The sequence below is a fragment of the Oryctolagus cuniculus genome, chromosome 2 (genome assembly GCF_051225735.1).
Source record: "Oryctolagus cuniculus isolate XC-2025 breed Fujian yellow rabbit chromosome 2, ASM5122573v1, whole genome shotgun sequence".
In the NCBI taxonomy this organism is placed as follows: Eukaryota; Metazoa; Chordata; class Mammalia; order Lagomorpha; family Leporidae; genus Oryctolagus; species Oryctolagus cuniculus.
Window position 1 is genome coordinate 134,649,365 of NC_142868.1, and position 24,913 is coordinate 134,674,277.

The following is a 24,913-nucleotide window of genomic DNA, read 5'->3' on the forward strand; positions in this document are numbered from 1 at the left end:
GCATCTAACAACTAGATAAAATTCCTCCCAAACATATAAGGAATATTTATGGGGGAGGGGGACTTCATGGTATCTGTAACATAAATGTCAACATCTTTTGAAATATCTATCACCAGATTAGGTTCTGAATGCAAAGCAATTGAGTTATAATACTACAAAAAGAAAAATAAATACTATTTTCTACTTGTACATTTTTTAAAAAATTCTTTATTTTTGTTTCCATTTTATTTGAAAGAAAAAGAGATATCTATTGAGAGAAAGAAAGAGAGAGAGAGAATATGAATGTCTCCATCCACTGCTTCACTTTCCAAATGCCAAAAATAGCCAGAAATGGGCCAGGCTGAAGCCAGAACTCAATCCAAGTTTCCCACATGAGTGGCAGGGACCCAAGGACCCAAGAACATCACCTGCTGCCTCCTAGGAAGCTGGAATTGGAAACAGAGGCAGGACAGGAACCCAAGCATTCAAGTATGGGATACGGGTGTCTCAAACAACATCTTTACTACTGTACCAAATGCCTGCCCCTACGTTTCTATATAACTCAGTATATGAACCAGCATAGTGGCTGCTCCAGTTCATGTCTGGCTGCTCCCTGATAATGAGGAGGTATTACAACATACTCCACCCTAGAATAGCATAACACATATTCAAGTATACACAGGATATTCTCCAAGATTGACCATATGTTAGGCTATAAAACAAATTTTTTAATAATCAAAACCATAAACATATTTTCAAATCAAAATGAAACAAAATTAAAAATTAGTAACATAGGAAGTTGGAAAAACTAATAAGTGGAAATTAAGTAACAGATTTCTAAGTAATCAATGGGTCACAATCACAATCACAAATAAAATTTTTTAATATTTTGAAATGATAATAAAACACCACACATAAGCCGGCGCCGTGGCTCAATAGGCTAATCCTCCACCTTGCGGCGCCGGCACACCGGGTTCTAGTCCCGGTCGGGGCGCCGGATTCTGTCCCGGTTGCCCCTCTTCCAGGCCAGCTCTCTGCTATGGCCAGGGAGTGCAGTGGAGGATGGCCCAGGTGCTTGGGCCCTGCACCCCATGGGAGACCAGGAAAAGCACCTGGCTCCTGGCTCCTGCCATCGGATCAGCGCAGTGCGCCGGCTGCAGCGGCGGCCATTGGAGGGTGAACCAACGGCAAAGGAAGACCTTTCTCTCTCTGTCTCTCTCTCACTGTCCACTCTGCCTGTCAAAAAATAAAATAAATAAATAAATAAAAATATAAAAAAAAAAGAAAAAAAAAACACCACATATAAAACTTACAAGTTGCAGCTAGAACCACACTCAAGAGGGAAACTCACAGCTATAAACATGTATATAACAAATAAAATAAAGACCAAAAGACCAAAATGACCTAACCTTCCACTTTAAACTAGAGATAACTAAACCCAACTAAAACAGGAAACAGTAAAAAGCAATAAAACTAAAAGTTATGATTTCAAAACATCAACAAAATTGAAAAGCCTTAGTTAGACTCATCAAAAAAAAGAGAGTACTCAGATTACCAAAATCAGAAACAAAAAAAGGTGACTTCACTACCAGCCTTACAGAAATACAAACTATTTGAAGAGGCTATCACCAGGGCCAGCATTGTGGCATAGCAGGCAAAGCTAATGCCTGAAATGCCAGCACCCCATATGAGCTCTAGCTTGTGTCCCGGCTACTCCACGTCTGATCCAGCTCCCTGTTAATGACCTGAGAAAGGCAGCAGAAGATGGCCCAAGCACTTGGGCCCCTATCACCCATGTGGGAGACCCGGATAAAGCTCCTGACTTCAGCCTGGCACAGCCCTGGCCATTGCAGCCATTTGGAGAATGAACTAGCAGATGAATGATCTCTCTGTCTCCCCCTCTCACTCTGTAATTCTTTCAAATAAATAAATAAATTTAAAAAAAAGACTATCATCAATATCTGTATGTGAACAGATCTGATAATCTAGAAGAAATGGACAACTAGAAAAATCACAAACTATTAAAACTAATTCCAGAAAGAACAGAAAACCTGAATAGACCTAAAGCAAAAGAATAAGGCAATTTAATGATCAAAATACTTCCCTCAAAGTTTACTTTGAGGCTCATATGGTGTAATATACCAAACTATCAGAGAATTAATGCTAATCCTTTACAAACTCTTCCAAAGACAAAAGGAACACTTGCAACTCATTTTCTGAGGTCAATATATTTTTTGAGGTCAATATCTTGATACCAAACCAGGAAAAGGCATTATAAGAAAACTATAGAGTAGCATCTCTTTTAATATAGATGCAAAAACTCTAAACAAAATATACTAGCAAACAAATACACACACATACACACAAACATTCCTATGTCCAACAACCTATTAAATATTTATACACCATGGCAAAGTGAGTTTTCTCAGAATGTAAGATTGGTTTAACACTATTAATTAATGTAATATACCAATTAACAGAATTTCACAAAATCATAAGAAATACCCAACAAACTAGAAATAGGGGAAAAACTGCAACAATATAAGAACATTTATGAAAAGTCCACATTTTACTAACATCATATTTGAGGATGAAAGACTGCATGTTTTCCTGATCAAGGACCAAACAAGGATATCCATTCTCATCACTTCTATTTGACATTATATTGGAAGTTCCAGCTAAGGCAATTAAGCAAGAAAAAAAAATAGGTAAAAGGCATCCAAACTGAAAAGGAATAATGAAAGTGTATGTTGGGCCAGAGCTGTGGCATAACGTTGCTACCTGCAGTGTCGGCATCCCATATGGGTGCCCGCTTGAGTCCCGCCTGCTCCACTTCTGATCCAGCTCTTTGCTATGTCTGGCAAAGCAGTGGAAGATGGCCCAAGTCCTTGTGCCTCTGCACCCGCGTGGGAGACCTGGAAGAAGCTCGTGGCTCCTGACTCTGGATGGGCAGAGCTCTAGCCATTGCGGCCAATTGGGTAGTGAACCAGTGGAAGGGAGACCTACTCCTCCCTCCCACCCCTCCCTCCCTTCCTCTCCCCCCACCTCTCAGAGACAATAGCATATAAGAAACAAAGCTTCAGGGTCTAGGAGATAGGTCACAGGAACAGGAACACCACTGCTACTTCAATATACCTTCTCACTTAATCCTCACAGCACATGGGAAATTATTTTAAAAGAAAAAGAAAGAAAGTATATGTCTTTTCATTTGACATGGTCTTTATTAGAAAATCCTAGGGGATCCACTAAAAATCTATTAGAATAAAGAAAGAAGTTCAGAAGAGATACAAGGTCAGCAAACAAAAACCAACTGTTCTTATACACATACAGTGAACAATTCAAAATTAAAAGTTTTTGAGATAACATTTTTAGTTAACATTACAGTCAAGGTCTTAATGCTCCATTAAACAAAAAGATGGACAAGTCAAAAGATAAAAAACCCTTGTTCAGCAGTAATATAGACAAGGGCTATAATCAAATGGAAAGATGAGCATTTCACCCATAAACAGCAAATTTTAAAATTATCACTGATCATTAAAACTATAGCAGTATAACATTCTTAACCATTGGTTTGACAGAGATATAAAACAAAGGTTGACAAAAATATATTTGCAGCATTACTGCCACACAGAGAAGGAGGGAGAGAGGAAATATCATTATACTTAGAATTATATCTATGGGCCGGCGCCATGGCTCACTAGGCTAATCTTCCACCTGAGGCACCAGCACCCCGGGTTCTAGTCCCGTTCGGGGCACCGGGTACTAGTCCCGGTTGCTCCTCTTCCAGTCCAGCTCTCTGCTGTGACCCGGGAGGGCAGTGGAGGATGGCCCAAGTGCTTGGGTCCCTGCACCCCCATGGGAGACCGGGAGGAAGTACCTGGCTCCTGGCTTCGGATCGGCGCAGCACCGGCCATAGCAGCCATTAGGGGAGTGAACTAATAGAAAGAAGACATTTCTCTCTGATTCTCCCTCTCACTGTTACTGCCTGGCAAAAAAAATTTAAAAAAAAATTATATCTATGAACTACACTGAATTTGTTCTCTTTATATTAATATCACATTATCATGAAAAAACAAAGTATCAGAAAAAATTATGGAATAAAAACAAAAATTAAGAAAAATAATTCTCACAATAGCATCATAAAAAAGGAAAATACTGAGTACTTAAGTACAATCTAGAAACTACAAAACATTACTGAACAAATTTAAAGAATATCTAAATAAGTAGAAAGATAGTCAGTGTTCACAGGTCAGAAGTTTAATATTAAGATGACAATACTCCCAAATTTATCTACAGATTCAACAATTTCTATCAAAATACCAGCTCAATTCTTTGTAGGAACTGACAGCTGGTCCTAAAGTTCATGTGGAATTGCAAGGGGCTCTAAAAAAGTCAAAAAAATTTTTGAAAAGAAAAAACAAAAGCTGGAGAACTCATACTTGCCCATTTCAAAACTTACTTCAAAGCCACCATAATTGGGCCAGCGCCGCAGCTCAATAGGCTGATTTTCAGCCTGAGGCGCTGGCACATGGGATTCTAGTCCCGGTTGGGGCGCCAGATTCTGTCCCGGTTGCCCCTCTTCCAGGCCAGCTCTCTGCTGAGCCCAGGAGTGCAGTGGAGGATGGCCCAAGTGCTTGGGCCCTGCACCCCATGGGAGACCAGGAGAAGCACCTGGCTCCTGGCTTCGGATCAGCGTGGTGCGCAGGCCACAACGCGCCGACAGCGGCAGCCATTGGAGGGTGAACCAATGGTAAAGGAAGACCTTTCTCTCTGTCTCTCTCTCACTGTCCACTCTGTCAAAAAAAAAAAAAAAAAAAAAAAAGAGCTGCCATAATCAAATGAGTGTCATATGGCATCTGCCTGAACAAATAACTCAGTGGAATAGAGGTGAGAGTTTGGAAATAAACCCATCCATTTATAGTCAACTGATTAGCAAAAAATGTGCTAAGTCCATTCAGTGGGGAAAAGAATCAATTCAACAAATTGGGCTGGATATCCATTCTCATCACTTCTATTTGACATTATATTGACTAGGATATCCATCCTCCACTGCTCAACAAATTGGGCTGGATAGTCATATGCAAAAGAATGAAGTAGAATCCTTTCTGCAAACCATTTGCAAAAAGTAACTCAAGGGGCCGGCATTGTGGAGTAGCCAGTAAACCGCAGAAGAACGCCGGCATCCCATATGGGCACCAGTTTGAGTCCTGGCTGCTCCTCCACTTCTGATCCAGCTCCCTGCTAATGCACCTGGAAAGCAGCAGAAGATGGCCCAAGTGCTTGGGCCACTGCAGCCACACAGGGGATCTTAAAGAACTTCCTGGCTTCTGGCCCAGTCCTGACCACTGCAGTCATTTGGGGAGTGAACCAGTGGATGAAAGCTCGCTCTCGCTGTCTCTCTTTCTAACTCTGCCTTTCAAAGAAATCAATCTTAACAAAATAATAACTCAAAATGAATCATGAAAGGTCTAAATGTTAACAGCAAGAACTATAAAACTCAGATGAATTTCCAGTTCAGGGAAGCTCTTCAGTGGGCTGCAAAACTGCAGTACAAGAGACAGCCTCTTGGTGCCTGTACGGGTGGTCTTGTGCAAGCTAAGAAAGGCAAGGATGAGGAATGGAGATGGAGCAGTTGAGTTGAAGCCTGGAAGAGAGCCAGCAGAAAAGGATGGGGCTGTGGACAACACTTAGCATTCATCCCTGCTGGGTCCCGCTCCTTCCCCAATGTTGTGCAATGTTAATAGTAATGCAGAGTACAGAGGGAACACATTCCTTTCTGGCTGTTGCATTTTCAAGTTATAAAATAGAAAAGCCTCTCACTTTTAGGAACCCATTGTTGATTTCTTTGTTGTGAGTTGGGGGTGGCAGTACCCTTAAACCTACATGTGTAATCTGCTCTTGTTTATGAGTAATGTGAAACTTTCCTCAGGACAGATGTGAACCAGTGTGAGCTAGTGGCAACTGCTGCAACTTGCTGTAACCTGAAATTGTGGGGAGCAACTCGGACTAGACTAAGTTACTGGAATTAAGACTTATTCTATGCATCTGCTCTCCCACAATGTGGCGCTGGGAGAGGAGGAAACAGCTTCTACGCAGCTGCCTCTTGCCAACTTGAGTGATGACCTCCAGGAGCTGATCCTGCTCCTGATTGGAGGAGAGCAGCGTACTCGGCGTGTGGGCAGCCGAGTTGGGATTGGCGGAGGAGGACTATAAAGGAGGAGAGAGACAACATGCAACAGGAACATCTAAGGGGAACATCTATCTGAAGGAACACCTGTGCAGCCCCCGAGAGAGCCGGCCGGCGGTGTGCCACTCTCCTGCGGAAGTGGGGAAAGTGGCAGGGGGAACCGCCCTTCCACGGAGGTGGAAGGGTCGGTAGCCAACCCGGGAAGAACCAGCAGCAAACCCGGGGAGGGCCGAGCAGATGAAAGAACAGCGCAGGGTCCTGTGTCATTCCTCCACGAAGAGGGGGAGCGACATAATGGTGCCGTGACTCGGATAGGAAACCTAGGCAGGGTTTAGTGTCGTTCCTCCATGAAGAGGGGGAGCAACAGAAATGTGTGTGGGTTGACAGCACAGGAGTAGGAGGGTAGGGGCTTTGTTTGGCATAGAAGACTAGATAATTGGGAGACAAGTGGCTCTTCAAAGAGTTTGGGACGATTGATGATGCCATTGGCCTAGTCACCCATCCCTAGATATAGTGAATATGACACCCTGGAACATAAACCATGGACAGCAGCACCAGGCTCCTGGGAAGAAAGCTTGGCAGGGAGCTTGCCTCCTATGGCATCTGGTCCTTCCACCTTTCCTTCTTTTCATTTGAGATGATTATGTAAGCCTCCCTGAGCTTGGAAATAATGTAGAGATAACTACACACACTCTTCTAATGCACATCCAGCAAGAACTGACAGGTACGGGGTAGTTAAGAGCTCCCAGATTCAGGTATGAGAGACAAAAGTAGAACTAAAAGTGCTCTGGAGTTTCAGTCTTTTCAGCCCCTTCCCCAAGCCCCTAGAAGAACATGGTCTGCTTGAAATGCCCTTAGAGAAGTTTCCTCAACAGGAGGACCTTTTTCCTTAGGTTCAATCTTCCCAAGGAGTTTCTAAGATGGTGAAATAGGGAGGGAGCTTACTTCTACAGTCTAGGGGAAAAGAGTTTTAAAACAGTGGAGAGGGGTTGGCGCTGTGGCATAGCAGGTAAAGCCACCGCCTACAGTGCCAGCATCCCATATGGGTGCTGGTTCGAGACCTAGCTGCTCCATTTCCGATTCAGCTCTATGCTATGGCATGGGATAGCAGTAGAAGATAGCCCAAGTCCTTGGGGCCCTGCACCCATGTGGAAGACCCAGAAGAAGTTCCTGGATCCTGGCTTCAGATCGGCACAGTCCCAGCCGTTGTGGTCAACTGGGGAGTGAACCAGCGGATGGAAGACCTCTCTCTCTCTCTCTGCCTCTCCTCTCTCTGTGTAACTCTGACTTTCATGAGTTTCAAATACATAAATCCTTTTTTTTTTTTAGATTTTTTTATTTATTTATTTGACAGGCAGAGTTACAGACAGACAGACAGAAAGGTCTTCCCTCCGTTGGTTCTCTCCCTAGATGGCCGCAATGGTCGGAGCCGCGCCGATTCGAAGCCAGGAGCCAGGAGTTTCATCCTGGTCTCCCACATGGGTGCAGGGGCCCAAGCACTTGGGCCATCCTCCACTGCTATCCCAGGCCACAGCAGAGAGCTGGACTGGAAGAGGTGTAACCAGGACTAGAACCAGTGCCCATATGGGATGCAGGCACCGCAGGTGGAAGATCAACCTAGTGCGCTGGCCCCCAATAAATAAAATCTTTAAAAAAAAAAGTGGAAAGAGCACAATATCAGGGAAGAGTTAGGGAAAAAACTCCAGAGGAAACTCCATACAAATTAGAGGGACACTATGGACCTATGTGGAGGGTGTAGATGTACACAACTCAGGACCCCAGCAGCGAGAGCCTCAGCACCAGCTTTGAAGAGTAAGGTCAGACCAGACTACAGCATCCCAAGCCACTGACAATAAAGATGTAGAAAGAGCCCTGGCTTGAGTCCAGCTTGGAACCCTGTGGGGGACAGTGTACCTGCCAACCTAGAGGGATAAAAGGGGGGCACGTTTCTCTCTACCCAACCACCTGGCACTGGCAGCCTGTAACTAGCCAAGAGAGGGCAGGTGTCATTTTGGACATATGTAACAGCTGCGCCAGTTCATATTGGCAGGCCCAACAACCAGCTGAGAGGAGATGCCCGAGTCTGGCTAGAATTGACAGGGGACTGGGTGCTGGTGACTATGGGAGCCTTGAGGGCTGGGACTGTGAAAACACTGTGGCTGTGTGGGAAGGTGCAGAGTATGGCCAGGACTTTAGGCAGTCACTATGGGCAGCTCCACATGCATGCGGCTCCGATTCCCTGGTGAGGGTCATTGCTGCGGGATCCGTGCTCACACTGAGGATCCTTTGTGTGGTTCTTGTGGCAGAGCAGAGGAATATTGTACCAGGTGGGGCTAGAATCAGGCATTGGTCTCCCTGGAGGAGAGGAGGTAAGTGCGGGAGTATGCCAGCAGAGCATAACAAACCTCTTCTCTTATTTAAAAAAAAAAAAAAAATTAGAAAAGAGATTTACCATGCCCAACTTGGGTGTTACCTTGGACACTCCCCTTACCCTGGAGCACTGAACACAGCTCTCTGACCACACCCAGCACAGGCCTCTGGGTATTCTCTGAAAGAGCAGACACTCTACTAAGCCACAGAGGCATAGTCCAGAGATAAAAGCCATCATAGAGGGAAATAAAAAACTAATAAGTATCTCCACAAATGCCTAATAATAAATGCAGCAATTCAAGAAACAAGAATAACGAAGACAACATGATTCTCTCAAAAGAACACAACACTTCAATACTAGAATGTGAAGATGAACAGATTAAAGAAATGCCAGAAACAGAATTCAAAACATTGATCACAGGATTACTTAGAAGTAATCAGAAGCAGGGGCCAGTGCTATGGTACAGTGGGTTAAAGCCGCAGTCTGCAGTGCTGGCATCCCATCTGGGTGCAGGCTCAAGTCCTGGCTGCTCCACTTCCAATCCAGCTCTCTGCCATGCCTGGGAAAGCAGCAGAAGATGGCCCAAGTCCTTGCACCCCTGCAACTACATGGAGACCAGGAAGAAGTTTCTGGCTCCTGGCTTCAGATAGGCACAGCTCCAGCCGTTGCAGCCACCTGGGGAGTGAACCAATGGATGGAAGACCTTTCTCTCTCTCTCTCTCTGCCTCTGCCTCTGCCTCTCTGTAACTCTGACTTTCAAATAAATAAATAAATCTTAAAAAAAAAAAAAAAGTAGGCCGGCGCCGCGGCTCACTAGGCTAATCCTCCACCTTGTGGCGCCGGCACACCGGGTTCTAGTCCCGGTTGGGGCGCCGAATTCTGTCCCGGTTGCCCCTCTTCCAGGCCAGCTCTCTGCTGTGGCCAGGGAGTGCAGTGGAGGATGGCCCAGGTGCTTGGGCCCTGCACCCCATGGGAGACCAGGATAAGTACCTGGCTCCTGCCATCGGATCAGCGCGGTGCGCCGGCTGCAGCACGCTGGCCGTGGCGGCCATTGGAGGGTGAACCAAGGGCAAAGGAAGACCTTTCTCTCTGTCTCTCTCTCACTGTCCACTCTGCCTGTCAAAAAAAAAAAAAAAAAAAGTAATCAGAAGCAAATCCACAAATTAAAGAAATCCATACATGACATGAATGAAAATTTTTCCCAAGAAATTGAGATCTTAAAGAGAAATCTTCCTTTCCTGCTGCCTCTCCCTTAGTTTTTGAGTATTGAAGTTAGAGAACTAGCCACAGAGATGTAACTCTATGGCTGCTGTTCACTGGCAGAAGTGTCCCCACCAGTTGGGCTGCTACCCCACTGTGGGGAGCCCTAGCATTTATGTTTCACTTTTAAGTGAATAATTTGTCTGCAAGGCAGGCCCATCTGAGTTAGACATTTTCCCTACAGGAACTCTTAATACGGGACTTCCCTTGTACATTTCCCCTTGATACCCCAAACTCTTTGCTGTTAATAGACATTTCTCCTAAGTGAATATATACATAAACAGTCAAAAAGCACATGAAAAATGCTCAACACCATTAGCTATCAGGGAAATCCAAATCAAAACTAGAATGAGATACCATATCTTTTTACACCTATTAGGATGGCTACATTCAAAAAGAAAATAATAAATGCTGGCAAGGATGTGGAGAAATTAAACTCATATGAAGGTACTTCAAAAAGTATGTGGAACAATACACACAGTTGCTAACATACCTTTTTTTTAAAAAAAAAAATAGGGCAAAAGTGGGCTTTTGGGGTCGGCGCTGTGGCACAGCAGGTTAAAGCCCTGGCCTGAAGTGCCAGCATTCCATATGGGCGGCCAGTTCTGGTCCCGGCTGCTCCTCTTCTGTTCCAGCTCTCTGCTGTGGCCTGGGATAGCAGTAGAAGATGGCCCAAGTCCTTGGCCCCCTACACCCGCGTGGGAGACCAGGAAGAAGCACCTGGCTCCTGCCTTGGGATCAGCGCAGCTCTGGACATTGTGGCCATCTGGTGAGTGAACCAGTGGATGGAAGACCTCTCTCTGTCTCTACCTCTCTCTTTCAAATAAAATGAAATAAATCTTTTTTTTTTTAAAGTGGGCTTTTAATCTTTTTACTTATTTTTATTTTCATTTTATTTGTGAGATAAGAGAGACAGATGGAGAATGATCTTCTATTCATTGGTTTATTCCTCAAATGCCCCCAACAGCCAGGGCTGGGCCAGGCCAAAGCCAGGAGCCTAGAACTCAATCTGGGTCTCCCAAATGGGAGGCAAGGACTCAAAAGTCCTTGAGCTATCATCTACTCAACAGGCATTAGCAGGAAGCTGGATCAGAAGCAGAGTAGTCAGGCCTAGAAGCAGGTGCTCCAATATGGGATGTGGGTGTCCCAATTAGCAATTTTACCACTGTGCCACATATTCACCCCTCATAATACACATTTTCCATTAACTTTCTGAAGTACCCCGATATATGACTAGTAGGAATGTAAAATGATGCAGCCACTTTGGAAAACAATCTGGCAGATCCTTGAAAGGTTAAAGATACAATTACCATATGTCCCAGGAATCCTACTTATAGATATATACTCCAAGAGAAAGTAATCCATATGTACACATAAAAATTTGTACACAGAAGTTTATTAGCAAGTATTCATCACAACCAACAGGTAGCAAAAAACCATATGTCTACCAACTGATGAACAGATAAACAAAATATCATGTAACCACACATTGGAATATTATTAGGCCATAAGAAAAAATGATTTACTGATTCATACTACATCATGGATGAATCTTGAAAACAAGCTAAGTGAAAGAAGCCAGCCACACACACACACAAAAAAAAACACATATCAGTTCATTTATATGAAATGCATAGAATAAGTACGTCTATAGAGACAAAAAGTAGATTAAAATTTGCTTAGGGGAATGGAAAGGAAGAGGATATTAGCTAATATGCAAGGTTTCTTTTAGAAGTGATGAAAATGTTCTAAAATTAACTGTGATAATGATGGCACATATCTATGAATATACTGAAACTATTGACTCATGCACTTTAAATCAAGGGTGACTTGTATGGTATGTAAATTATATTTCAATAAAGCTGTTAAAATGTTTAAAATAAATCAGTAAAGCACACTAGACACGGAAAAGTAAGGAAATATAAAAGATGAAAACTGGTATTACCTGATCTAAAGAATAAAAAGCTGAAGCAGGGATTCATCCTAATTAAGACATCTGTGTCCCCTTATCAGAGTACCTGGGTTCAATACCCGGCTCCAGCTCTCAAGTCTAACTTCCTGCAAATGCAGACCCAGGGACACAGCAAGAGATGACTCAAGTAAGAGCATTCCTGCCACTCATTTCAGAGAACCAGACTGAGTTTCTGGCTCCCAACTCTGGCCCTGGCCCAGCCTGGGCTATCACAAGCATTTGGGAGTAAAACAATAGATGAGAGCAATCTCTCTTTGTCTCTCTGCCTCTCAAAATTCTTTTTAAATAATAAAATTTAATTCCGAGAGCCATTACCTTGAATGAAAAATAAATAAAATTAATAAACCCCTACACCTAGTCAAATCAAGAGAAACATAATTACATGAAATCAGGAATAAGAAATAAAAAAGAACCACAGATGCAATGTGGAGGAGGATAAAGAATACTATGTAGCACTCCATAATCAACTATAAATCCTTACTGAAATAAATGATTTTGCAAGGCAATCATAAATTACCAAAAATAATCCCCCAAAAGAGAACAGATGTAGACTCCAATCCTAAAAAAGAATACGGAGGCAAGGCCAACACTGTGGCATAGTAGGTTAATCCTCTGCCTGTGACCCTGGTATCCCATATGGGTGCCAGTTCTAGTCCTGGCTGCTCCTCTTCAGATCCAGCTCTCTGCTATTGCCTGGGAAAGCAGTACACAGTGCTTGGGCCCCTGCACCCACATGGGAGACCTGGAAGAAGCTCCTGGCTTCGGATCGGCCCAGCTCTGGCTATTGCGGCCATCTAGGGAATGAACCAGTGGATGGAAGAACTCTCTCTCTCTGTGCCTCTGTCTCTCTGTAACTCTGTATTTCAAATAAATAAATCTTAAAAAAAAAAAAAGTTGGAGACCAATAATTTCAACCTACAGAATCAAATTATTTTCCCCAATACAGCTCAGAAATTTAGGTTTAGCAATTATAGGAAGTGTTCAAAATGATCCAAGAGGTGTGCAGGACCAGCATAAACAAAGCAAAGATTCTGAACCACCCACTCCCCTTCACTCAAAAACACCTGGCTGTTAAGGCTGGTTATTCTGCTTCAGATTTAAATAGTTCTGCGGCTTAGCTCAGTTTCAATAACAAGACTACAAACTTAATTGCTGCCTTATCCATCACCAATAGAACACCTTTATTATCTAGTGAAAAATACAAAAGTAAACCAAATAATAATTTTATCATTTGAGAGTAGACACGATGAAACGGTTTCCTATTGTTTGATTTCATCCTCTTTATACAGCATTAAATGCTATACAAATCTAAAAAAAAAAGTCATAGTTCTCAATTCCTAGTAAAAAAACGTATTAAATATTTTCTCCTTTAAACACTTTCTAACTTATGCCTATAAGTTTTAGTGCCAATGACCTAAAAGAAAACTATCTTATAACCATTATATACTTGTAATACAGAAGACTGATACAACTTCATCCATTCTGTGAAGTAAGAAAACACCTCAGGGCATGCGTTTGGCCTAACAGTTAAGACATCCCTTAGGAAATGTGCATCCTGTATCTGAGTGCCTGAGTTCCATGCCCAGGTCCAGTTCTTGACTCCAGCTTCCTGCTAATGGGAGAAAGTAATGATGGCTCAAGTGATTAGGTTCCTGCCACCCTCATGAGAGACTGGGATTGAGTTCCTAGCTCCCAGCTTTGACCCCTGGCCGCTGCAAGCATCTGGGGCTCATAGCAAATAAACAAAAAATAAATAAGTATATGATTTCTCTCAAAAAAGAAAAAAACTGCAGGAGTAAAAACCACTCTGGCAGCTGGTGCTGTGGCATAATGGGTTACGCCACCACCTGCAGTGCTGGCATCCCCTATGGGTGCCGGTTCGAGTCCCGGCTGCTCCTCTTCTGATCCAGCTCTGCTGTGGCCTGGGAAAGCAGTATAACATGGCCCCAGTCCTTGGGCCCTTGTACCCACGTGGGAGACCTGGAAAAAGCTCCTGGCTCCTGGCTTTGGATCGGCCCAGCTCCAGATGTTGCGGCCATTTGGAGAGTGAACCAGCGGATGGAAGAGCTCTCTCTCTCTGCCTCTGCCTTACTATAACGCTGCCTTTCAAATAAATAAATAAATCTTTAAAAAGAAAAACACTCTGGGCTCTAAGAAGCAACATTTTTCTATCTCACATAAATAGGTTAATATTAAACAATATAATAATTTTATCACCTTGTCTGTGATGAGAGTTAAAGTGGGCTAGTTTAGAAACTTCTCCTCTAGGCACAAAGATATAAATTTAAATAGTTATTCAAGTCATAGAACAAAGCAAATGAGATTTCCACAACAGTGGCTATAATTATGGTCTATACTTATATGTAAATGATGCACACTTAAAATTTCTAGCCCAGGAACAGGCATCACATAGCAGCAAGCCAAGCAGTCACTTGGGATACAGCTTCCAATCCAGCTTCATGCTAATGTGTACCCTGGGAGGCAGCAGATGATGGCCCAAGAACTTAGGTCCCTCATTTTAGCGTGGCCCAGTCCCTATCTTTAGGACATTTGGGGAGTGAACCATCAGATGAAAGACAGTTTCTGTGTGTGTGTGTGTGTGTGTGTGTGTCCTTCTCTGTCACTCTGCTTTCAAATAGATAAATCCTTAAAAATAAATAAAATAAATAAAATTCCTAGCCCAGACCTCTTCTCTAATCTTCAAAATCAAACTCATAATCTTAGCACCCCATCCCATTCATAAGCCTGGCCATTTCTCAACAGTAGTACAGTCATTCATTCAATAACCTCTCCCTCCACATCCAACCCATTATTAAGTATAGTGATTTTGCCTCTTCAATCTCTTGAGTAAGTACACCTTTCCCTACATCCATCAACACTTCCTTATTCCAAAAAATCATCTTCTGCCTGGCAATACTGCAATGGCCTCCTAGTGTCCCTGACCTATTAGAGCACTCCACACTGCTACAAACACAAATCTTGCCATACACTCCCTTATTTAAAACATTTTCATTGAGTTCCCAAAGTTCCAGGAACAAAGCTCCTAAATCCTGCACACAACTCAGGAGGTTGGCATTTGATTCCCTGAAAAAGTCATGCTCTCTCCAACCACTTCCCAGGGGGCTTTTCCTGCATCTGAAAGGTTCTCCCCTCCCTCTCTGCCTGGTCAGTTTTCAGTCTGCTCTCGGCTGATCAGCTCTAGCATATCCTCCCCAAGAAAGCTTTCCCCAGCTTCACCGTCAGATATTCACACTTTAGGCTTTCATAGCATCTTAACATGTGCAAGTTTTACTTTATTTACATGATCATCTGAATTTTGTATGCCTCCTTCTCTAGACTAGGAAAACTAGGAAGACAGAGACCAAAAATGTTTGGGCTCACCAACGTTTCCTTAGCACACAGCACAACGTGCGGTACATAGTGACTGTTTAATGATAGCATTTGTGCTCAGTGAAGTATACACTGGAATATTTACCAGGCAAAACGAGCGCCGTGACATCGGTGCCTGGTCCAATGTGACGGCCACTAGCCAGTGTGGCTAGTGAGCACTTAAAAAATGAAACAATGGAGACAATGAATTTATTTTGTATTTATTTATAGCTAATTAAGATGTAAAGAGCCACACCGTAGCTGGCTAACAGCTATATCATAGCTGGCTAGCGGCTATCGTATTGAAACGCGACGGCACTGCTCCTTGAAAAACAGAAAATTAAACGCGTGGTTATTTTCAAAATGATCTTCGCAGGCCGACCATAAAAATCGGCGCTTGTCTCCCGTGTAAATACTTTGTGCTTTCCAGTTTTCCAGACGGCTCATGCATTCGCCCTAAGTCCTTCCCATGAACTGGGACCCCTTCCACTGCTACACAGGAGGGTGCTAGCACAATCGGCAGCTTGATCAAGAAGTGTTCCTAACCCACACTATCTCCTCAAAGGAAACCTTGCATATAAACTAATCTGCTCCTGCTTCCCCCAGTGCTCGGGAAAGCACTCTCGCCGGCCGCATGCCGCACTTTCCCCCGCCTGCGGGGCACGATAAGCGCCACCTCCTCCCCAGGCGCAGCTGAAACACCGCTCCGGGATTACGGGCTCCTCGGAACACCTGCTGAAGTTCAAAAGGCCGGCGCCTGCCGAGGAACCGGGAAAACTAGAGACGCCGCGACCAGAAAGAACGGGAGGCGCAGGGAAGCGGCCCGCACCTGGGTAGCAGCGGGTTCGCCCCGGGGGCGCGGAGGCCCGGACCAGCCTTCAAAGGGGCACTGATGAGGAGTCCAGCGCCCCGACAGGCGGCGAGCGAGGGAAGGCGCTCCCGGCCAGCCCCTCGGCCCCGGCCCGACGGCGGCCCCACACCTCGGCCCGCCAGTGCTCACCTCCAGGGAGGCACGCTCTCCCTCCGAGTAGCGGTACCTCGGGGGCGGCGGCGGGGGCAGCGTCCCGCCCGGGTGCGCCTGCAGCCAGGCCTTGGCCTCATCGTCCTCCTCATCGTCGTCAGTGCTCTCCCGACGCTGGTACTCGTAGTTGAAGTCGGAGTTCAACTCTGGCCTGGTCTCTTCCTCCACCTCCTCGACCACCACGATCTCATCCAAGTTCGCTGTCTCTTCAGGCGCCGCCGCCGCCGCCGCCGCCGCCGCTGCCGCCTCCTCCTCCTCCTCCTCCTCCAGCTCGCCTGGCCAAGGCAGGTCCTCGGGCTCCATGTTGAAGTCTCGTTCTAGGCAGCAGAGGAGGAGGAGGAGAGGGGAGGGGAAAGGGAGGGGGGAAGAGAGGTGACTGGCGGTTGAGGCCTCGCGCAGGCGCAAAGGCCGCCACCGCCCCGGGAGGGGCGGGGCTGGGAGAGAGCGCGCGCGTTGCTAGGGACGCCCCGCCGGGGAGGGCGGGAAGGCCCGGGGAGGGGGTGTGGTCCCCTGAGAGGCGACACTGCTGCCCGGCCCTCGTCACGCGCTGGGACCTTACGGTTCTGTAAGCTCACAATAAACCCGGCCTGGGCTCCTCTCCCGGCGCAGAGAGCCCCACACCGGGAGAATTTAGCCTGGATTTTTGCTCTGGCACAGAGGGGAGTTCCGAACCCAGGACCAAATCACCAGAAGCAAACCAAATTCTAATGTCTAAAGTTTTACTGATTACTATATGACTGTAAGGTGAACTTACCTCGAATTTACCAAGGGAAAATGTCAGGAGGTGTTGGACGCTGTCTCATATATACCGGAGTTTGAGTCCTGGCGTCACCCTTTACAGCCGTGTAAGTGTGAGTACCTAGATGCTTATGATAATTGAAGGAAATAGCCAATGTGAAGGACTTGGTGATAATTATGTGTTGATTATAGTGCAGTTCTGTGAGGCAAGCATGAATCTGAGGCTCAGAAAAATAATTTACCCAGCGTCTCATGCTAGTGTCTGCCTCCCTGTGTCATCTTAGGGCTTCTACTAATGTATAATTGCCAAGGCCCAGACCTATCAGCTGATAACGATGTGGGGGGGGGGCATATTTATTTTTATTATAGGCTCTTGTCAGGCACAAAGATAAACATTCTTGGTGTTGTCATATATAAGGTAAATTTTATCCTAAAGGTGAGAAGGCAGGGTCTGGCACTGTGGCATAGTGGATAAAGGCACTGCCTGCAGTGCCAGCATCCCATATGGGCACTGGTTCAAGTCCCAGCTGCTCCACTTCCAATCCAGCTCTCTGGAACAGCCTGGGAAAGCAGTGGAAGATGGCCCAGGTCCTTGGACTCCTGCACCCACGTGGGAGACCCAGAAGAAGCTCCTGGCTCCTGGTTTCGGATCAGCACAGCTTCCAGCCATTATGGCAATCTGGGGAGTGAACCAGTGGATGGAAGACCTCTCTTCCTCTCTCTCTCTGCCTCTACTTCTCTGTAATTTGCCTTTCAAATAAATAAATCATTAAAAAAAATTGAGAAGGCAAACCCTCATGTGAACATGGGTCGCCCCACAAAGAGTGGGGGCATCATGAGTGGGCAGATTGGCCCAACAAGAAAAGGGGTGGGGGAGGGGAAGCAGAGAGGGCCCCCTGACAGCCCCCTCCAACCCACATCTCCAGCAAAAGAGAAAGAGCTCTCCCTGGTTGCTGGCCTCTTTTATGAAGTAGGTTGTGGTGGGTGCCTCCACATAGGTGGAGCCACTTGGGAATTTTGTGGTACCTCCATATGGTCCACATGATGTCTTCTTCCTCAGGTCCAGGATGAAGCAATTGCATCCTTGGAAACAGTGTTTTAATTGACAAATAGGAAGATAGAATTACACATGGGATGGAGGAGTGAGGGGGAGGACATCCATTCCATTGGAAGACCTCAAACTGATGATTCTTAGAAAAATCTCCATAAGTTTTCAAATGCAGACATGGGCAGACATTTGCCTGTGATGAATTTTCTGATTGCGCAATATCTTTTTACCCTACCACTAATCTTGCCAATTCTTGTACTTTGACATACTTTTTATTAACTAGCAAAAGCATTTCTCATTATTGTATCCCTTAATTCATCCTATCACTTTTTTTAAAGGATTTATTTATTTATTTGAAAGACAGAGTTATAGACAGAGGAAAAACAGAGAGAGAGAGGTCTTCCACCTGCTGGTTCACTCCCCAAATGGCTGCAAGGCTGGAGCTGGGCCAGCCAAAGCCAGGAACCAGTAGCTTTTTCCAGGTTTCCCACACAGGTGCAAAGGCCCAAGGACTTGGGCTATCTTCTACTGTTTTCCCAGGCCATAGCAGAGAGCCGGATTGGAAGTGGAACAGCTGGGACTCAAACCAGCACCCATATGGGATGCCAGCACTTCAGAAAGCGGGTTAACCTGCTATGCCACAGTGCAGGCCCTTTTTTTTTTTTTTTTTTTTTTTTTTTTTGGCAGGCAGGCAGAGTTAGACAGTGAGAGAGAAAGAGAGAGAGACAGAGAGGAGAGAAAGGTCTTCCTTTCCGTTGGTTCACCCTCCAATGGCCGCTACGGCTGGCGCGCTGCACCGATCCAAAGCCAGGAGCCAGGTGCTTCCTCCTGGTCTCCCATGCGAGTGCAGGGCCCAAGGACTTGAGCCATTCTCCACTGCCTTCCCGGGCTACAGCAGAGAGCTGGACTGGAAGAGGGGCAACCGGGACAGAATCCGGCGCCCCAACTGGGACTAGAACCTGGGGTGCCGGCGCCGCAGGCAGAGGATTAGCTGGTGCTGGCCGGCCCTTTACTTTTGAGTCCCAATACTCTTCTGCTACCTAAGAGAAAGGACACTTTCTGATGTATTTTTCTCAAACCATAGTTATTGCTCTTAATTTAACAGTTGACAAAATGTACAGACATCGTAAGGTAGATTTCCTTCTATGATTCACTTCTGGTCCTTAAGCTTCTCTCACATAATTAATCCCAAACTTCAGTCTTTAAAATGTTGGACCTTGACTCACACTTAAAAAAAAATGTCTCTCTGAGGTCATTACAACATGATCAGAAAAACTCAGTCCTTCAAGAATGGAAACTATTATTGGGACTATTTCTGCTATGGTGCTGTTGGTTCTCTTCAGAAATAGTCCAGCAGGCTTTGTAGAAACCTCTTTAATGGCCGGCGCAGCGGCTCAATAGGCTAATCCTCTGCCTGCAGCGCTGGCACCCCAGGTTCTAGTCACGGTCGGGGCACCGGATTCTGTCCTGGTTGCCCCTCTTCCAGGCCAGCTCTCTGCTGTGGCCAGGGAGTGCAGTGGAGGATGGCCCAAGTACTTGGGCCCTGCACCCACATGGGAGACCAGGAGAAGCACCTGGTTCCTGGCTTCGGATCAGCGCAGCGCGCCGGCCGCAGCGGCCATTGTTGAGTGAACCAACGGCAAAGGAAGACCTTTCTCTCTCTCTCTCTCTCTCTCTCTCTCTCTCAGTGTCCACTCTGCCTGTCAAAAAAATAAAAGAAAGAAAGAAACCTCTTTAATTCCATGTAAAACATCCCCTAAGTTGAGAGTAAGAACTTTGGCTTGTTCCCTATGTACTGATACTCTCGACATAGTCTGTACCATGCTAAAGTACTTGAACATGAGTCTTACACCCTCCTCCCACATACTAACTTTTCCTGTGTATATAACTTAACTGTTAGAGACCCTCCAGTGCTTAAAATCACCACTCCTCCAGTGGGTCATGTTTCTCTAAAAAAAAAAAAAATCCAGAAACCAACAAAATGAGACAAGTACAGAGTTCTGGACTACTTAAGAGAACTCTCAGGAAGGATAACAAATTAACTCTTCACGAGTATTATGAAAATGAAATCTCCACAATAAAGATAATAGAACTCAAAAAAAAAAATCCAAAACTTGTCTCTGATCTTAGCAGACCTCATAAATAACACAGCTTCTGTTACAACCAATCAGCTACCTTTTAATTCATTAGCCAGAGTTTTCACAGAGGATCCTTGATTTCCACTTAACTGGCCAAGGGGAGTTTGTGTTTAGCAACACTCATTGCTATACTTACATACTACAGAGCCAGCAGAGCATGAATAGGTTTTAAAAAAAAAAAAAATCACCTGGATCTCCTAAAAACTGGATTCTGGGGAATATTTTCATTGCCAGCATTCTATAATCTAAACTTCTAGTTCAGGACTTATTATAAAGATGGATGATCATTTTATTGCTAGCAATTGGTTTTTTGCAGTTAGTTAGTGTATCCTGGCCAGAGTCCTGCATGTTTCTATACAGCCATTGTCATATCATATGTAATTCAATAATTCATCCTACAACAGAGGGTGGGATTAACCCTAGTCCAACTATAGACTGTTCTCCAGATCAGTGTACACTCAGCAGTAGGAAACTCTGAACATCAAAGAATAATGTCCTGTGACTGATTTTGCTGTCAACCAAAAAAAAAAAAAAAAAAGGTGAGGGGTTGGGAAGGGAAGAGGACTGAGAAAATAAACCCGTGGCACCTGGGAACTGGTCTGCCCCTAAAAGCTAAGATTTGGTGTTGTTAGAAGTTGGCCTGGTGCTATGGTTTGAACAAGATTTGTCTCCCAACTCATGCAGATGTTTAAGTCCCAGAGTAATAGATTGATGGTACTTATAGGGAAGAGGCTTTATCCATTATGGTGTCTGAATGTGGAGGCTTTGGGAAGTGATGAGATTGGATTGTTTCTGGGGTGGAGTGCACATGATCCAATCATGGTGGCTTTGGTGAGACCACATAGACATAGATGAGCATGCTCCCTGCCTCTGTCTGCTTCCTAGCTTACCATGTGACCTTTCTTCTGCCTTGTTTTAACATCCACCACTCTCATCAGATGCCAGACCAGTGGGGCTGCCCAGTCTTGGACTTTGAACTTCCAAAAATATAAGTGGAAATAAATCTCTTTCCTTCCCAAGTAATTCTTCTCAGGTATTTGTCATAGTGATGAAAAGCTGACTAATAAACCTGGAATTCACAGCTAAACCATCACAGTCTCCTGTTGAGCATAACAATCTCCCAGAATGTCAAAAACACACAAGGTCACTCTGTGATTGTGATGTGTGACAAAACATGACCACTGCTTAATCTTGACTATGCACAGACAAGAACATTACTGTGCAGAATATGACCATACCAAACATCCCCTTCTTCCAACTAATTTGAGTGACACTGCTTTTATCCATTATAACTCTAGCATCACTTTATTCTTCCCACCTCTAGATAAGATTCATTAAGATGTTTAACAATATAATTACCCCTTCATCTTGACAGCATCCAGTTCAGATCAAAGCCCTGCTTCTCCAAACCTTCCCCCCCAAAATATCTAACATGAGCCCAATTCCCATAATTCCTAAAACCATATTCTTAGTGAGATTGCCCACAATGTCCCATTGTGTGTGTTTCCCTTGTACAACAAAAGAAGATGAACATAATTTGTGTTCTTAGTGATCTTTGACTGGAGAGCATTGATACACTGAACTAAAGGAAGCAACTATGTAAGTTCTATGTCAATTTTAGATATACATGAGTGGGATGCATTTCCATTTACCAGAGTTATGGTGTCCTCTCTGAAGCACTGTACTTCCGAATCAGAAGATAACTGAGTGAGTTTTAGGCTCCAGGCACTGTGCTAGGAAGTAGGAATGCTGCCTCCTGGTACCAGTCTCTATGGTCTACCAAGGGCCCCTTTTGATACTTCCTTCTAATAGTAGTAACAGCAGATGTTAAGATGGACCTGCCAAAGGAGACAGGACAAGGGTTGAGGATTCTTGTTCTCAGAGAGGGTGGAGCAACCTGGCCACCTGTGCCTTGTCATTCACACTCTTGTTATTCCTTGCACTCTCCATGTGTTTCCCTATTGTTATCTTCTAAGCAGTTTAGTTTTTGCATAAATTGAGATGTAGGCATTCCTGTTTCTCTGGGAAGGCAGAGATTAGACAAGATGCACTTAATGCAAGAACAGAAATCATCAGGGAGAGTGGTGTATACCTTCTTTTTCTTCAACTTCATCTTGCATCAGAGCTACCTTAGACATATTTGAGATCATACAGAAAAATATATAGTATAAACAAGTTTTTTTTTTTGATAGGCAGAGTGGACAGTGAGAGAGAGACAGAGAAAGGTCTTCCTTTGCCGTTGGTTCACCCTCCAATGGCTGCCGTGGCTGGCGCGCTGCGGCTGGCGCACCGCGCTGATCCGATGGCAGGAGCCAGGTACTTCTCCTGGTCTCCCATGGGGTGCAGGGCCCAAGTACTTGGGCCATCCTCCACTGCACTCCCTGGCCACAGCAGAGAGCTGACCTGGAAGAGGGGCAACCGGGACAGAATCCAGCACCCCGCCAGTGTGCCGGCGCCGCAAGGCAGAGGATTAGCCTGTTGAGTCATGGCGCCGGCAGTAGAGACAAGTTTTATAGACATTAGAAACCATCACCCCATATATACAATTTTACTAGTATAATACACTATGCTGATTCCAGCTCTGGGTCAAGAGTGCTTTGCAAATGTTGTATATAGATAAAAACATCAATAGATAATAGGTTTACCTTGAATGCTGCCTACGATTATGGCAAAGGATTCTAATTTAAAATGTTTAACATAGACTAGGGACTTGTGGTGTGCTCAGAGAGAATTAATTACCATTATCTTTAATAGCCACCTGTCAATGTAGGGGCCCAGAATATGGAAAACAACAGATGGGTGAAGACCCAAAGGGAGGATGGGATCTGCCCATAAATTTTTAACAGAGTCCCATGGCTAACACTCATTGTTCAAGTTCCTGGATATCACTCTCCTTAGCAGGACTGCACCTAAATGAGTACAAAAAATACTCAAAGTCACATAGCACAAAGTGGAACAAATTCCTACTGTCCCACGTCTAATGTTTCCACAGTCTCAGTGGACTACTCAGACTAGACCTGCTCCACTGGTGATACAGCTCTTCCCTCATCTAGGAGCCAACATGCAAGGAAAGAAGGAACAATGAAGGCATTATGCACTCTTCCCCCTGCTACATCCATGGTTATCACCACTACCTTCTCTCTCCTCCTCTGCCGCCTCCTCTTTAAGTTTTCTTCTCCTTTTTAAAAATTTTCAAATTTATTTGAAAGAGTTACAGAGAAAGAGGGAGAGACAGACAGAAATTCAGAGGTATCTTCCATCCACTGGTTCACTCCCCCAAATGGTCACAACAGCCGTGCCTGGGCCAGGCCAAAGACAGGAGTATGGAACTTCATCCAAGTCCCCCAAGCACTCAGGCCACCCTCTGCTCCCTTCCCAGGCACATTAGGGAGCTGGATCAGAAGTGGAGCAGCTGGGACCCAAACTGCTGCTCAACCATAGCTTAACCTGCTGTGCCACAACCCCAGCCTCTCCCTCTTCTTCTTTATTTCTGAATAAACAGATGATGAGAGCAAAAACCTGACTGAATTCACATTTCCTTGTTTCTATTCATGCTTATCAAAATCCATCTTCATCAGAATTACCTGCTGTGTATATTCTCTTTTTAAAAAAGATTTTTTATGTATTAATTTAAAAAGAAGAGTTTAGGAGAGGAGAGAGAGTTAGAGAGATCGTCCATCCGGTGACTCGCTCCCCAAATGGCCACAATGGCCAGGGCTGGGTTAGATTGAAGCCAGGGGCCAGGAGCTTCTTCCAGGTCTCCCATATGGGTGCAGGAGACCAAGCACTTGGGCCCTCTTCCACTGCTTTCCCAGGCACACTAGCAGAAAGCTGGATCAGAAGTGGAGCAGCTGGGACCCAAACCAGCACCCATATGAGATGCCAGCACTGCAGGTGGCAGCTGTTACCTGCTATGCCATAGTGCCAGCCCCTGTGTATATTCTTTTTAATTTTTATTTATGAGAGAGAGAGAGAGAGAGAGAGAGAGAGAGAGAGGACCCCATCCACTGGTTCACTCCCCAAACGCCTGCAATGGCAGGAGCTCAATTCAGGTCTCCCACATGGATGGCAGGATCCCAATCACTGAAGCCTTCACCACTGCCTCTCAGGGTTTTCATTAGCAAGAAGCTGGAGTCAGTAGCCGGGTATCAAACCCAGGCACTTCAATATAGGACTAGGACATCTTAACCTCTAGGCCAAAACACCTGCTCCTCATGGTGAATATTTTTGAAGAATCCCAGCTTCCACCACCCAGAGAATAAGATTTGAGAAGTCTGGGTTGAAGTGCAGGAATCTGATATTTAAAGTAGCACACATACCACCGCCAGGTGATGCTGACACAAAATAAAAGTTGAGAACCATCTCTTTATTTACTTTATAAAATATCAAGGACACTCAGCAGGTAGAGTAGAAGGCTTGCTAAGATTAGGGAAAGTGTGGAAATGCTGATGAATCAGTGAAGGTACACCTGAGATAGTCAGGTACCATCAACCAGTAGGGCACCATCTAGACAAGTATGTGACTCTTCATTCCATTAACCTGCCAAAGATATCTGAAATATGCCCTCACTTCTCTGTCTCTACTACCACCTCCTCATTCAGGCTGTAGACATCTCTCAGCTGGACCACTGCCTGCTTCCTCATTGGTCTCCTGGCTTCCTCTCTTGCACTTAGAATCCATTCTCCACTTAGTGGCCTAAGTGATCTTTCAAAGTAATATATTAATCCATCTTCTGCTTTCACTTAAACATCCCCCAGTGCTCCCTATGATGATCAGAATGAAATGCAAATTCCATAGCATATTCCTTGTGCTTGACCCTTGTCGCCTCCT

The 24,913-nt window shown here is 44.9% G+C and overlaps 1 protein-coding gene across 13 annotated transcripts in view; it reads right to left on the reverse strand.

Annotated features, from left to right (window-relative positions):
* Positions 1 to 16,534, reverse strand: part of ALMS1 (ALMS1 centrosome and basal body associated protein) — a 171,111-nt gene extending 154,577 nt beyond the window's left edge. For 11 of the 13 annotated variants that reach the window (XR_016230267.1, XR_016230269.1, XR_016230270.1 and 8 more), the window contains exon 1: positions 16,139 to 16,513. Coding sequence is in view for 6 of the 13 variants with exons in the window: in XM_089327536.1 (XP_089183662.1) it covers positions 16,139 to 16,462 (324 nt within the window). In the remaining 7 variants the exon portion in view is untranslated. Of the gene's footprint in view, positions 1 to 16,138 lie in introns of all 13 variants that reach the window. The other 2 variants (XM_089327538.1, XM_089327537.1) reach the window with 2 other exon arrangements.
* Between the last annotated feature and the right edge of the window lie 8,379 nt (positions 16,535 to 24,913).